The sequence below is a fragment of the Dendrobium catenatum genome, unplaced genomic scaffold (assembly GCF_001605985.2).
Source record: "Dendrobium catenatum unplaced genomic scaffold, ASM160598v2 fragScaff_scaffold_601, whole genome shotgun sequence".
In the NCBI taxonomy this organism is placed as follows: Eukaryota; Viridiplantae; Streptophyta; class Magnoliopsida; order Asparagales; family Orchidaceae; genus Dendrobium; species Dendrobium catenatum.
This window is the reverse complement of record NW_021319063.1, coordinates 869,453-885,410: the sequence shown is the minus strand read 5'-3', so window position 1 is coordinate 885,410 and position 15,958 is coordinate 869,453. Positions and strand designations below refer to the sequence as shown.

General features: G+C 30.8%; 1 protein-coding gene across 1 annotated transcript in view; it reads right to left on the bottom strand.

The window, feature by feature from the left end:
- Positions 1 to 5,587: 5,587 nt before the first annotated feature.
- LOC110116314 (casein kinase II subunit alpha-like) overlaps positions 5,588 to 15,958 on the bottom strand; it is a 46,752-nt gene continuing 36,381 nt past the window's right edge. The window contains exons 5-10 of the mRNA XM_020849847.2: positions 10,129 to 10,219; positions 9,983 to 10,048; positions 6,422 to 6,504; positions 6,284 to 6,347; positions 6,125 to 6,193; positions 5,588 to 6,049 (exon numbers count right to left, since the gene is read on the bottom strand). Of these exons, the coding sequence (XP_020705506.1) occupies positions 5,993 to 6,049; positions 6,125 to 6,193; positions 6,284 to 6,347; positions 6,422 to 6,504; positions 9,983 to 10,048; positions 10,129 to 10,219 (430 nt within the window). The 3' untranslated portion in view covers positions 5,588 to 5,992. The remainder of the gene's footprint in view (positions 6,050 to 6,124; positions 6,194 to 6,283; positions 6,348 to 6,421; positions 6,505 to 9,982; positions 10,049 to 10,128; positions 10,220 to 15,958) is intronic.

The following is a 15,958-nucleotide window of genomic DNA, read 5'->3' as shown; positions in this document are numbered from 1 at the left end:
ACACATTGATGGCGAAGATTTAATAAATAAATAAGTTGGCAAAGATTCACACGTACTTGAAGCCACAAGAAAACGCCACAGCCAAAAGAAGGTAAGGCTTTTTGTCCTCTATTTCTTTTTATTTTTTTATGTATTTATTATTATTATTATTTAAATTTCCTATTGTTATATGTTCGGTGCCTTTCATTTCTACATTCAAAGGCTCGCCGCTGGCCCATGTCCTGCCGACTTCTGCTAAATCATGATTTATTAACGGGGGGATTTACGTATATATAAGTATATAACGCTTTATTTTATATTATTTATATATCTAATACTTAATATTTTAATATTATATTTTTATCACTCATATAAAATTTTAATATAAATTTTAATATTTTATTCCATACATTCATATTGATTTTATTGGAGGTAGGTATATAATATTAAAGTTTTAGGTATTAGATATATAAATAATATGAAATAAAATAGTTTGTATGTAAATCCCCCCTATTAAAAATGAAGACTGCATTTTGGGACTCTTTTTTTATTTTTTTCTAAAATATTTTTTAATACTAGATTTTTAATTCAAAAATTTCTTTGCTATAAAATTTCTTTTAAAAAGAAATAAAAAAATATCTTAGATGAAGTCTAAGAATCTGTTTATGATAATTTTCTTATTATTAGTTTTGTATTGTAACTATAATTTTTATTTGACTATAATTTTTTTACAGTTTTCAATAAATTTCTGTCTTAGTTAGAATAGTACTTTTACAATGGTTCTAAAAAGCGTTATTTTTTCATAACAGCTTCGTGAAAAGCTAAGACTGTTTCAAACAGACCTTTAAAAAATTAGATGGGTGTAATTTTTTAATTCAAAAAAATTATCGATATATCGAAGCAAGGTTTCTGTGATATTTGGGTCAGTTTGTTGAGGAAAATGTATGTTTCTTTTAACTAAATTATTTTGATAAACAATATGATATAAAATTCTTGAGAATTTTTCATAAGTTTTGTTCATCATATGGTGACCAGGAACTCGGTGAAGGGCCTCAAGGAAGTATCTGTTCTCTAGTTATGTGATCAGCACACATCTCTCTATTGTTCATGTCATGTTATGGCAGTATGTAGAATTAAATATTCATTTAACTTAAACCACTGCTAAAATCTACAATTAGTAGTGGTTATCAAACAATATAATAAAGGGATGATTTTAATTGTGCCTTTTTTTTTTCTTTTTATTACTAATATTTTCATACAAAATTCATGCATCAATAAAGACACTTAAAGACATCTTGCAATATATATATTTTTTGTTTTTATTATGCAATAATAAATATGATTGTATATGGATTTTGTTAGATGTCAGTTTTGTGTGGAATTTGATTGTGTCGATCAATTGATTTGTATTGCTGACTCTGACCTCAATTCAATCTGTTGAGCTCGTCAAGGGACATTCCCTTGCTTGGGTTCAAAGGCCTTAGCCTTGATGAAAATTTTTTTGTACAGCCATACAGTGCCGTGACACTGTACATTAGGGATTTGCAGTGTTGTACACTTGTGCACTATAGCGGCATGGAATGCAGATCTGTGTTGTTGTATTCTTGACAGATAGAGATCGGAGCTTAACAACGATCCAAAGCTAGCGTCGAAGTACTGTAAGTCAAGTTTGAGAAAAGTGCTTCAGCACTCAAGATCTTAGCACCGTAGTGCTACGAGTCGAGATCTATAATTTTTTTTTTCTTGTTTTTCATGTTTAACTTGAAGGGTTGTGCCTATTGGTGTAATTTAAGTGCACATCTTTGTCTATTCTATTGAAAACAAAAAAAAAATTAATAGTGAAGTGAATATACTTAGAGAGAGAGATTCGTATAATTTCTTATATTTTCATAATGAATTTTTAGGTATGTTGTGACTTTGTGTTTTTTGCATATTTCTTATTTTTTCAAGCTAAATCCTGGTGTTCATTTTGCTCTGTGACTTTGTGTTTTTTGCATATTTCTTATTTTTTCAAGCTAAATACTGGTGTTCATTTTGCTCTGTGACTTTGTGTTTTTTGCATATTTCTTATTTTTTCAAGCTAAATCCTGATGTTCATTTTGCTCTTTTTTTCTTATTTGTTTCGATGTGTGATTTACTCCCTCCCAACATTTACAAACTTATCTTTCAAAATGCTTACATATTGGTTGAAACTCCTGAAGAAACATCTCCTACTGTGAAAAACTTTCCTAAGGATGACTCTTAAATATTTCTTTTTACTTTTTTTTCCCACTTATAACCAGCAAAAAAAAAAAAATTTCTCATAATTTCAGGACCAAATTTTCTTCAGACCACTGACAGTCCCCCACTCTTTTTTATTTTATTTTATTTTAATTAACTTGTTTCAACAAGCAAAGTTCATGCATCTAAGAAAGGAAATATACCTTGAAAAGAAAGGAAAATATTCCTAAAGACATTCCATTATTTTTTTAATCCCTATAAGCACCCATGCATCAAGCACTGAATTATGTCTATCATTCCCGAAAGGGAAATATCAATCTTCACAGATCTTTTAAGCATAATGCAATCTTCCATGCCATCATTAAAACCTTCTTGTTTTCTCTTTTTTTCTGTTTTTGGTTTTGACATTTTGTATGAGTGTGATGGATTCAGTGAACACAGCAAACAAAACAAAGCATAGTGTTCTCAAATTAAAATGAATAATAATAATAACTGTTGATATACATGAAATCATACTACATACAGTAATGTAGAGGAGAGGAACCTGTTTTTGCTATATGCCAACCTTTATCTTCTTTCTATATGAGTTAAAATTCTCACTTTCTTATATAGAACCCTAATATTTAAGCAAAAGGAGAAGAAAATATCTATTTATGTGTCTCTTTTTACCTTATTTCTAGTATTGAGTTATTTTTGTTTAGCAAGCTTGCTATGATGTCAAAGTTAGAGCACAAAATAGTTCTTTAGATCAGTGTAAGCTTAACACTTTGACATAAATATGTCACATAATGCATACACTAATAGTATATGGATATGTTTTAAGATTTGACTTAAAACATCAAAACATAGCACATAGTTTTCCTTTTAATTCTCACCCAAACTATCATGCAAAGTTAAATTCAAACATTCAAGACATAAACGGGTACCTAAATTCTAAATGAAAGAAAAATTTTTACCTTCAATATGCAATGCTAGGTCAAGTTGAGCTTATTAAATGAGATGAATTGAATTAGAGTTGTCTAAGTAAAAACCAAGCAAAGTTGGAGCAAATTTCTAGGTTATGTTAATACTATAATCATTACAAACAAGTAATTTCAAGAAATCCATAGATAAATAATCGCACTTAAGGTTGTATAAAAAAAATAATTTAATGAGATATTCAATAAAAACTCTTTTGAATTGACGGACTATTTTACAAAATTTAAAATGACTGGTATGTGAAGGATATTTAAAATAATAATAATAATTTAATTTTTTTCTTGAAATGAAATATTCATATAAATTTACGTACATAGTTACCTTATAAGCATCGCACATTCAACGTAACAATTCGCAAAAAACTCAAAAAATTTTAAAGTTTTTGTGATTCAATTTAGGGAGTGCAATATTTCTTTATGAAAAGAGTCTGAAAATTTAATTGCAAATATACACTTCTCAAAAAATTTTATTCACTATAATTTGTGACTCCAGACTAACAGCTCTTTTCAGTAATTACTATTTATTAGATTTATATAAAATTTAAAACATTATATTCATACAATACTGATCTGACTAATGAGAATTGAATAAAAAAAAATATCTTAAATAAAGCTTTGCTTGGAGTATAGCTTTATTAAAGTGATACTTTTTGAGTTCATAAGTAATTTATTAGGTACTGGACCGGACAGGATGCAGTGCTGAGGTGATGGATGAAGCATTATGTCGCTGTGAAACAGCGAAGGGATGGAAGAAGAGAGAACAGCTCAATGGTGCTGATGGCGGCTCAATGGAAACTGAATTTAATCTAATTATTATGTCTATCGACCAAGATGAACCTTTCATTTCGTATTATTGAATACACTAATTAGATATATTAGAATATTTTCTGTTGGTTAATACTTGCTTTTTTCCTTATTTCATCATATCAAGTGAAATTTCTTAGCTCCTAAGCTTGTTCAAACTATGAAAAATTATTATGTGCCAATACCGGACAGTTCGGAGGCCAACCAAAACGCGTAACGTCACCCGATACACAACGGTACCCAGTCCTGATACCTAGACAAAAATTACATAGTGCATTCTAATTGGTCTCCGAATAGCGTCCGAAATCAGCATATAATAATTTTTTCCAAACTTTCTCAGGCTAAGAGCTTAGCTTGACTCATTTACGCCTCTATTGGCATCATCCTAAGCAATCAAATATTGATATCATCTTTAGATCAAGTTAACTAGATATCAATTATCCCTATAGCTAAATAGATGAAAACAAAAGATGCCAAGAAATGGGAACGTAGGATCATTAGTTATTTTAGTTTATAAACTCTAAAATCTTTAAAGCAGAACATTAAGGAAAAGAAAAAATCACTAAACATAACAATAGTTTATCATTATAAGTTAGCATTATAATCAATGCCGTTAAAGACAAAAGAAGACCAATTTGTATGGGGCATACCTTACAAGTCAGAAAAAGGGTCTGGAAGAAAAAACAATTCGTTTAGGCAGCGTCACAATGGTTCTGCCAAAGCACCTACCTAACTGCAGCACAAAAAGACTTTTTTTTTCTAGAAACAGAAGAAATCTTAATCGCATCTGCTTATTATATCCACCTAATTACCTCACAATAATAAGCTAATAACCCAGTTGCACATACTTTAATCCCATATTAGGTACAGCAACATGCAGAAAATGGGGAAGATGAAGTATTCGTAAACAGATAATTGGTGAAGATAACCATGAATGGTTTCATTAGAATTTTATGAATCACGTTTCCACGGCTAATCATTAATAAACGAATTCAGTAATCCTTTAAGCCAATGAACTTTAGAAAAAAATGGCAAAATGATTAAGAAAGGATGCACATGGAAACATCAGCATCATTTTCCTCATCACTTCAAATTATTTAGACCGCCAAAGATTAAAAAGCATCAATCATGCATGGTTTTGTAAGCTTTTGAATACAATCTCTACTACCATAAAAATAAAATTTACTACAACAACAACAACAAGACTTAGTCCCACTACGTGGGGTCGGCTACATCCTTTTTCGCTATTGTGTTTTGTTAAAAGTCAAAATCTCATTTAAATCTAATCAAGAAAGACCATTTATACTATTTTCTAACCAAATCTTTTTAGGTCTACCTCTACCTATCTTAACATAAGTCAAATCTAATACCTCAATTTTCCTAATCGGAAGACATCCGTTTAATGTGACCAAACCATCTAAGGCGACTCTCTCTTAATCTTATCCTCCACTGGAGCTACTCCAACCTTTTCGCGTATATGCTCAAAATCTCATTTAAAACTTACTGCAATGGAAAAAAAAAACATCATCTTCTAAAATAATTCTTTCAAATTATCCCCAAAAGCACTTTCACCAAGAAAATTTAGCTTTTACTCAATAAGAATCCACTTAAAAAAAACAACTCATACGACCGAAAATAAAATCGTAAATTAGAAGACTGAGGAGTGCTACTTCTCCTCCTATAAAATCTGTTTAAAGCATTTTTAACCTTCATAAAGTATAGCTTCAAATCAAACTAAACAAGCCTTTTCGAAACTTGCAGGAAAAGAAAAGATAAAAGGTTTAAGATATTGTTCCTTATGTAATAGACCTCAAGACTAACACAAACATAGCCCATCCCAGATATCCATCTAATTCAATGAGGAAAGAAAATGATGAACCTGACCCACCATATAGATATATTATATTTAGATGAGAAAGCGGATAGGGAGACTAAACCACGAATGATGCAGGGATGGGAAGATATAGTCCTCGCAACAATGCACGCAGTCAACAATAAATGAATTTGAGCAACTAAGCTCTATTCCTGCTGCTTTCAGCACTCTTCATTGGATTGAAATAAGGATGAGCCTGGAAAATACACGAGCAATTGTATGGATAAAGAGACAAAAATAAGAATAAACAAACACTGTTATTTTGAAGTACCATTGCTTCTTTAGCAGTTAGTCTCTCCTGGTGATCATAGCGGAGCAATTTGTCCAAGAAGTCAACAGCCTACCAAATGTGCTCGGAATAAAACCGAGGAAGATTAGTTTTAATTATTCACAAATCTACATGTAGTACTAACGTTTAAAAAAGGATCACCTCAGGGACGGCAACATTCTGGTTATCATCATTAATAAACCTTGCCCATGGCTTTCTGCTATGTCTGTTACAGAAAGTGGAAAAATATAATGTTGGATGCAAGAAAGTGATGGAAATTATTGAAGGAAATATCAAAACCTTCCAACAAGTGCTGAAAGCTGTGGGTCAAGCTCCAGACGATATTTGTTAAGATAAGAACTCAATTCTTCAGTTCCAAGCACCTAAAGTAGACGGTAAAGTTAATCATGTTATTTTAACAGTGGCTGGCAAATAAGATCAAATTTTTTTTTAAAAAAAAAAAAACACTTTTTAAAGCAAAACGAAGCATCCAGTACATAGCGCAACTGCACCAACTCTTTCAAACAGCCATCAACAGAAAGATCCTTATTCTCATCATCACAAATGTTAGTCCAACTATTTGGGGTTGGTTGTATAAATCCTCAATTCATTTTCATCGATTGTCACATGAGGTGCTAATTTATTTGACATTTCTTAGGTGTATTTTTTTCTCTCCATTGTATCTCTCTAATGTAACACTTTCAATCGAAGCTTCATTGCTAGTCACTTGGGTTTCATTTAGATTTAGATTTTGGTGTATGCTGCATTCTAGGAAACCAAGAACAAGCCGTTTATATTCATTTGGTTCATGTGGCTATCGCATCCAAAAACAAAAAGTCTCTGTTGTGGATGGAGGAATCAGCAATAGATCATATTTTGGATTTTCACTTTCATAACACTCAATAAAGGAGTGGAAATGGCCGTAAGGTCTCTGATACTTTACTGCAGTTATGCAAGCATTAAAACCTTCATTCCCTGAAACCCTTCACCGGGCAAAAAAAATAGGTGAAATATGCACGAGGAGATGAACTCTGTTAGAGGATAGGTTTGTGATCATCTAAATAAATCTTGCAAATGGAGGTAGAGGCTACGGAGTAGTCGGACTCTACATGCATAAGGATGATAGGCAAGAGATCGCCACGCCAAATGGAGGTAAAGGCTGACTGCAAAAAGACACAGGAGAAATTAATAAGGCAACTCTTTCCTCAGGCCAGGCCATTTTCATTTACCTCTCCATCCTTCAATTTCTAATGAATTTATGATGATTTTTTTTTACTTAACAAAATAGACCTTTCATGTGAAGATGTGCTATATTTGTTTAAGTGAATGAGCAATGAAAACATCTTTTTTTACGATTAGATAATCACCTTTAAAAAATTTTACACGATAATTTTAATTTGAAACAATAAATCTGAATTTCTATATGAAAATTAAAGTTCTATATTTAGCGATCGAACTGTGAGCTAAGGGAAATTTTACGATTATTTTTGGGTCCATCATCTCTAGGTGTTTCTTGGTTAGGTGAGGCATGGTAGATTGAAATTAGACAATAGTTAGAAGGGAAACTGAGTCTCATTTAGATGCTCTTGAGGTGTTTTCATCAAGTTAATTTATTGATATATGATTGACAAAAAGTATGCATTGATACAATGTTTATCCAATCTCAAAATTTATTTTTATTTCTAGACACTTCAAACATTTTGGCTTTTTACAGATGAAAAAAATCTGCAATCAAACAAGTACAAATAACTTCCGAATTATAAACAATGGCTCAACCACAACAACAACAACACCAAGACTTTATCCCACAACGTGTGGTCCGCTACATGAATCCATTTTATCCATTGTGTCCTATCAAGAGTCAAATTTTCATTTAAATCTAATAAAGAAATGTCATTTCTAATATTATATACCCATCTTTTTAGGTCTACCTCTACCTTTCTTAACATAAGCCAAATCTAATACATCTACTTTCTTAACCAGGTCATTGGAAGGCCGCCGTTTTATGTGACCAAACCATCTTAGGCAACTCCCTCCAATCTTATCTTCTACTAGAGCTACTCCAACCTTTTCACGTATAAGCTCATTTCGTATCCTATAACTAAGAGTAAAGCCACTCATCTACATGAGCAACCTCATCTCTGCAAAACTTATCTTAATATGATGCTTCTTGTTTAATGGTCAACATTCTGCACCAAAAAGCATTGCAGGTCTCATCACCATATGATAGAATTTTCAGTTAAGTTTGAAGGGGACTTTCCTATCACACAATAAGCCCAATGCATTCCTCCACTTCAACGATCCAACTTGAATTCTACTAATAACATCCACATCTATTTCACCATCACTCTGAACAAAAGACCCAAGATATATAAAATGTGTACTCTTATTAATGACTTGATCGCCCAAAATCACAATCCCCCACTAGATCTATTATTACTAAAATTACACTTCATATATTCAGTTTTAGATCTACTCAAACGAAAACCTTTAGACTCTAAGGTTGAACTCCATAATTCAAGTTTACCTTCAACTCCCTCTCCAGTCTTATCAATAAGAAGAATATCATCAACAAAAAGCATACATCAGGTTACAAACTCATGCAAATGTCTAGGGAGAACATCCATGACTAAAGCTAAAAGATATAGGCTTAAGGCTGATCCTTGATGTAATCCAACGAAATAGGAAAATGTTAGGTCAAACCACCTTGTGTTTGAACACAAGTAATAACTCTTGCATACATAGTGTTACAAATTCATAAAAAAAGTTACAATAATTGTTGAGGATAGTGTTATCAAATTTGAGACTTGGATTATAAGATGTCAAGTGTATTTCAAAATGCATAAGTCATATGGGTGAACACTTCTAAGATAATGCTATTTATTTTAGTACAAGAAGACTTTAAAGAGTCTTATAAGTTTCTAAGCCACCTAGTTCATTGGCATACCTAATACTCACGAAACACTTTTATTTTAACCACCCAACTTAACTCTAAAAATTATGCTGATTTATAAGCCATCATTTTTGTATAATATGTTCAAGGCAATTAAATTTAGCACACTCAAGTATAATAGATAGTTCAATGGTCCTGCTTGATGATTACATTTCTACAAATTCTTAACTCAACTATGAATTTTGATATTTAAAAATAGCGTTAGGTACATTTGCTGCCGCTATAGGTAGTCAAAATTACACATACCATCCCTATGTTTTCTGAAAATTACATTTTTCTCCTATTTATGGAGCTATATTTTAGAAGTTTATGTAATGCAATGTCTAACAACATGGGAGGCAAGTAAACTTTAAAACATCATAATGGGATTAACATCTAATTAATTTCTAAGAACAAGAGAGACAGGTGTAATTTCAGAAAACGTAAGGGAAGTAAGTGTAATATGATTATCTATCAGGGAGATTAGAGAAATTAACCACAAAAAATCAATTGAACCATATATCATTATGAATATTAATTTCTTTTAGATAAATATATTCTATTATTGCCCCAAAACAACAAAGCTTTCTTCTTTATCATCCATAAGATCATCCTAGCATAAGTATGATTTATGAAACTAGAGTATAAAAATCCAAGAAATAAAGTTTAGATCTCAGGTTACCAACTTAATGGCAAGACTTCAAAGAGCTAGACTTCTTGAACTCTATTTTACTTAGCAATGACATTGGGTGACATCCAAACTTCTCAGACTGCTGAGTTATGGTTTAGATAGCTAAGTCGTGGGAAGTGCTTACACTAAAAGATATTGCAATTAAAAAGACTTCGGTACCAAAAGATGACACATTGACAAAAGCTTCTGACAAAAATAATAATTATTGAAAACAACGAGTTTAAACATCACAGCATACCTTTGCAATTTTTACCAGCTGATCATAGTTATCATGCCCATAAAAGAATGGTTCCTTGCGAAATATCTGTATGGAAAGAAAAAAAACCGCGGTTGTTAAGACAGAAATAGAATGGCACCATTATTATTGCCATGTAAACAACTTACCATCCCAGCAAACATACATCCAAGGCTCCACATATCCAATGAATAATCATAGTCTTGCAAATCCACAAGCAGTTCTGGCCCCTTGAAATACCTGGGCATCGAGACAAAAACAGCATGTTGCTTCGTCAATGACCTCAAAAGGACAGATTTACAACTAAATAGAACATTGAGAGCCTAAGCTTCAGGATAAGATAATCAATATCCATTGGAAGCCTCAATGTTATGTCAGAGCAACCTAAGCAAAGTTATCTAAACTTATGTAAGTGTTACAACAAAATCAAAGTGACAGTTTCATGTTATACCTATGCAGGGCCATAATAGATTAGAGGTACATAAAATGACAAACATGAGACTTCGAGTAGCACCGAGGATTTTCAACTTGTTTGAAATTTAAAAGCAAGCTGACAATATATGCAACACAAGACAAACGATTCAGAAATAAAACCCAAATTTCAATTTTTATTGGGACCATAACTTTTTCTGCAAGCATAATAAGATCACATATAGGACACAAGTCATACAAGATATAGATAAACAATTCTAGGAATGTTCAAATATAAAAAAGGATATAACAACTTTAAACAGGCGCCAAGAAAACACATGCAAACACGTATAGAAACATATTTTATGCTTTATCCAAACTATTTGGGGTTGACTTACACAAATGAACAAATTAACAAAGAAAATTTTATTGGAGTGCCACTTCAAACATATCAATTTAATAATATACACCCACATAATTAACATTAGAATTTAGAAAATGATTAAAATGGTCTATTAACTCTTTATGACTAATCCAAATAGTCCTCAACACCTTAAAGAGCAACAAAAATAATCCCACCATTAGACTATTTTGATTCATTTTTAAAGAATTGAGGGACCAAAATAGTCCTTTAATATAATTGAGAATTATTTTGATCTTTCATAAAGAATCAATAGATCATTTTGATCCTTTTTCCCATTAAAATTATACCATATAATTTATTAGTTCTTATAAAGTACACCAATGCTAGTTTGCATTAAACTAAAAGATATATTTTTAATTACTTGAGAACAATCTTTAAATTCATCTTAATTACAAAATAATATTTTTCACAAGTTTATTTGGATTTTGTCAAGTAGAATCCCTAAAGATCATGGAAAACCCATTAACACATATGGGTTGGGCCTAGGATGAGGCAGGTCAGGTCAAATTTATAAACAACTCTAAATTACTCCAAATTTTTATAGAATTTCATCAGTCAACTCAGATGAGCCTCCACCACCATGGCCATACTCAGATCTAAGGTTGGTTAACTTATGTTGAATGTGAGTGACATTTTAGTAATGTTGATTATTGTAATACATTAATAACATTGAAGATTTATGAGGTAAATTTATGGATAAAACAATATGGTTGTTCATCAACAAAAGTATAGAAAAAGATATGATGGTCTTCCTCTACAGATAAAAATCTTAAAGTTCATATTCTTCAAATATGCAATTTGCGTACCTTACTAGAGCAAGTTGTTGATCTTCACAAAATTTTAATTAGCCCGTTTTAGTTGTTTCAAGTACGTTACTTTTGAATTTAAATTACATTTTACTTTCATGTCTATGATGATAATTCCTATAAGGATGGGTTGTGTCCTTAGTTTGGTTTAGATGATCCAATGTCAAGGTTATGGCATGGTTCAAAGTTGGAGCTATGTGTGGATTGGTATTTGGTTCATTTCTAATAATTTAACCCTGTTTTCTGTTCGCATGCATGTCTTCCACTGAAGGATCAATCGCTTGACTAGAGTATTCACCAAAGGGTGACCACAGGATTTTCTCTCTAGTTAAGCTTTATTTACGGATCTTCCATTTTATGTGTAATTCTTCTTCTAATTGAGTGGGTTTCTAAAGCTTTGTCTATTCACATAGCCATAATCTCATATGTTGATTAAAAATGTGAATTTCTAGATCATGTAGAAATTATTTTTACCAAACACAATTTTCAACTTTTGTTTTCAAACTTAGTGCTTGGCACTGGATTTTAATCAGTAAAGTGCATTAAAAATGCGATACCAATTTTGGGTTGAAAAAATCTACTCAATCAGGTGAATTTATGTGCTTGGTGATCTCTTATTTTGTTACCTCCTTTTTTCACATAAGTAGATTTTATTCTGCAAATGTAATTGATTTTAATCGAAATATTCACAATTAATTTTCTTCTTGCAATGTGAATCTTGATCGAGTTGTGTTTTTGAAATGATTGGACCGGTCCAGGAGGGGTTCAATCTCTATTCGAGGAGGATCAATCCTTCCAAAATTCTCTACATGCCGCTAAAGCTAAAGAACACCAAAGCACTCAAAAAATTAGCCACCAAAAAGATGCCTCAACCCTAATACAAACTCCTACTTAAAGCAAACATAAAATTAACACCAAATGACTAAACAACCCTTAATCAATTAACCCTAGATAATGGACCCCACCCCAAGAGGGGAGGAATCAGTAGCCTGCGAGCATGCTGGGACTAGTCCAATCGTATCAGTTTTTTTTAATGGTTTTAATTTTCTGCTAAATTTCTTTGAATTGAAAAATAATTCAAATATTCTTTGTAACAAATTTCACATATGTTTTGTTTTATATAAAAAGAAGATAAATTCTTGTTTTAATTGGTGATTTGACTCTAAATACCAAATCCAAGTGTGATTTCTAAAATTGTATCGTTTACTTAAAATACGAACATCCCATATTTTATGACATGATGTATCAAACTAGTAGCATAGATTAAGGTTTTATCAAATTGTAAACTAAAAATTGGACTCCACATCCGGGTTACTTGATAAAAAAATTTAGAAAACAATCAATTTCATGAACATGAACTTGAACAAGAATTTAATCATTCACTTGAATAGTTGAATGTTAACAAGGTTAGGAGATAAGGAAATCCATGTGAATGGAATAATGATATTACAAATGTATGATAATGAAATTTATGGAAATCAAAGAAATAAATTTTTTTTTACAAACATCATTTCATAAATAAAAAGGTTGAAATTAAATCATCTACTTATGATGGAAAAATAAATCCTGAAATTTTTGCTAATCGGATAATGAACATGAATAATTTCTTCGAATCAAGAACATCGACTGAGCAAGAACTGATATTTGTGAAATTAAAACTAATTGGGCAATCTAAATATGTAAGATGAGTATGAAGAAATATAGAAAAATAAAGGGAAGGAAAACTACAACTACTTGGATTGGAATGAAAATTCCAAAAAAGAAGAAATGCTTGCCTTCAACATATAATGAGTGGTTGTCTGATAGGTTTAATTCCTTAAAATAAGAGAAAAATTAAAACTGAGTACATGAATAAATTTGAAAAATCATTGTTGTCATCTAAAACCATTAAGGATCTTAAAACCACGTTCTCTAAATTTATTCTGATTAAACCTGATATCAAGAGAGGAGAAGACCACATAATATCCCATCATGTTTTTAAAATTGCATGAGACTTTTAGCAAATGATAAATGTCATGTGCCTAAAAATAAGTTAAATATAGATTGTTAAGCTTTATACCAAAACTACAACTACTTGGATTGGAATGAAAATTCCAAAAAAGAAGAAATACTTGCCTTCAACATATAATGATTGGTTGTCTGATAGGTTTAATTACTTAAAATAAGAGACAAATTAAAACTGAGTACATGAATAAATTTGAAAAATCATTGTTGTCATCTAAAACCATTAAGGATCTTAAAACCACGTTCTCTAAATTTATTTTGATTAAACCTGTATCAAGAGAGGAGAAACCACATAATATCCCATCATGTTTTTAAAATTGCATTAGACTTTTAGCAAATGATAAAATGTCAAGTGTCTAAAAATGAGTTAACTATAGATTATGAATCTTTACACCAAAATAGCCAAAAATTAATTCGTTAAGCCTACTGAAATAAAGGTCAAACTATTGTTAATAATGACAAAAGAAAATTGGTTGCTATTGCATCTAGGTCTTCAATTTGTTAAATCAAATTTTCCATCAAACTAATCATTATGCTAATAAATACCCTAATAGAAAATTAAATAATAACACAAAGAAAAATTATATTGAAATAAATAAGAATGATTATGTACATGAATTTGATAAAGAGACTAGTGATTCTATGGTCATTTTGGTTGAAAATTTTCTGAATATTATGAGATGCATCATAACTACACCTAAAGTTAAGTATTATGTTTAAAAAAAAATTCTTTTATTAAACCTATTCAAGTAATGAAAAAATGTTCCAACTTATTTAGATAGAGTTGTATGAATGTTGTAGCTAAATTTGATACTGATCGCATGAACTTAAAAAATAAAACACATCCATAGCCATATAAGATAACATAAATAAATAAGATTGTTATTTTTATGACAAAAAGATGTTTACTTCCAAATCAGCTTGCAATCAATGATGCACAGACACGGACACGGGACACGTCAAATATTGAAAATATATGACACGGACACGGGTTGGACACGGCATTATAATTTTTATATTTTAAAAATAGTGTATAAAAATTGAATAAGTATAATTTAAAAATAATTTAGAAATAATAAGTCATTTAATTAGAATTTATGTTTAAAATTATTAATATTAGAATGTCGAGAGTTAGGCGTCGGTGTCATTTATCTGTCATCGAGAGAGGAGATGACAATGCTGTCGAGAGTTGGGCATTGATGTTGTAACGACGACAATCGTCGATGTTGAGATGAGATCAGACATTATTGTGAAATCAAAGTTGTAATACGCCAAAGAGAAATGAAAATGAGAATATTCGATGAATGGGTATTAAGTGCGGGAAATTTATTTGGTATTGTGGATAGAAAATAAGAAATTTAGTTTTTTTATATTTTAAATAAGTAAAAATTTTAAATACAAGAAATATTTTTAAAAAAATTATAAAATATATAAGATATGTGTGTCGGACATGTGTGTCCAATTTGTATTTAATATTTTTTTAATTGGACACATTTTCGGTGTGTCCGACACGTGTCTGAGGAGTGTTGAATGCGTGTCGTGTCGGATACGGTGTCAAACACTGCACGCCTCTTTGAGGAGAAGTGTCGGTGCATCATAGCTTGCAATCAATACTAATAAAATTTGGTGTTATGTTTAAGCTTAGAATGTTGAGCATATCATTCCGGGTAAATCATGGTCGTATTATTTGGATGTGATTTACTATGGGAGATCTAATACTTATGAGTTTAGCTGTAATAGGAGAATGTTAATTTTAAATCTAGAAAGCTTAAGAGTAACTGTCATCTACAAAAGAATATAGTGATACCAATAAACTAAAATAGTTGTTGAATATTTAAATCAACATGCTTTTGAAAAAAAACAATAGAGAATGATTGATTTATGATTTAGTGAGTTTTTTTTTCTTTTTTTTTAGTGACTATTAAACTAAAAGATGTGCTAACAAATTACAAATGTGAGTATACTTCAGGATACCAATCAAGTGTCTTCCAATCCAAAAAGATGTATGCCATGATGAATTACCACCACTTCTGTGCATACAACGTAGCATTGATTTAGTTTTTGGTTCATCATTGTCAAGCTTGCCTAATTCCAACATGAATCCAATTAAACATGTTGAATTTACGAGAAAAATTAATATATTACCTAAGAAGGTAGGGAAAGCATGCTCATGTTTTTTTTTTTTTTTTTAATTATTATTATTATTCATGTTTTACAAGCATCTTTAGGGCAATCCAAAAAGCTTGTTGTTCACAAAGAGTTCGTGTTCGGCTAGCTATAAAACTCATTTTCAATTCGTTCATTAATTAAGTGATTCAAAAACGAATAGATCAC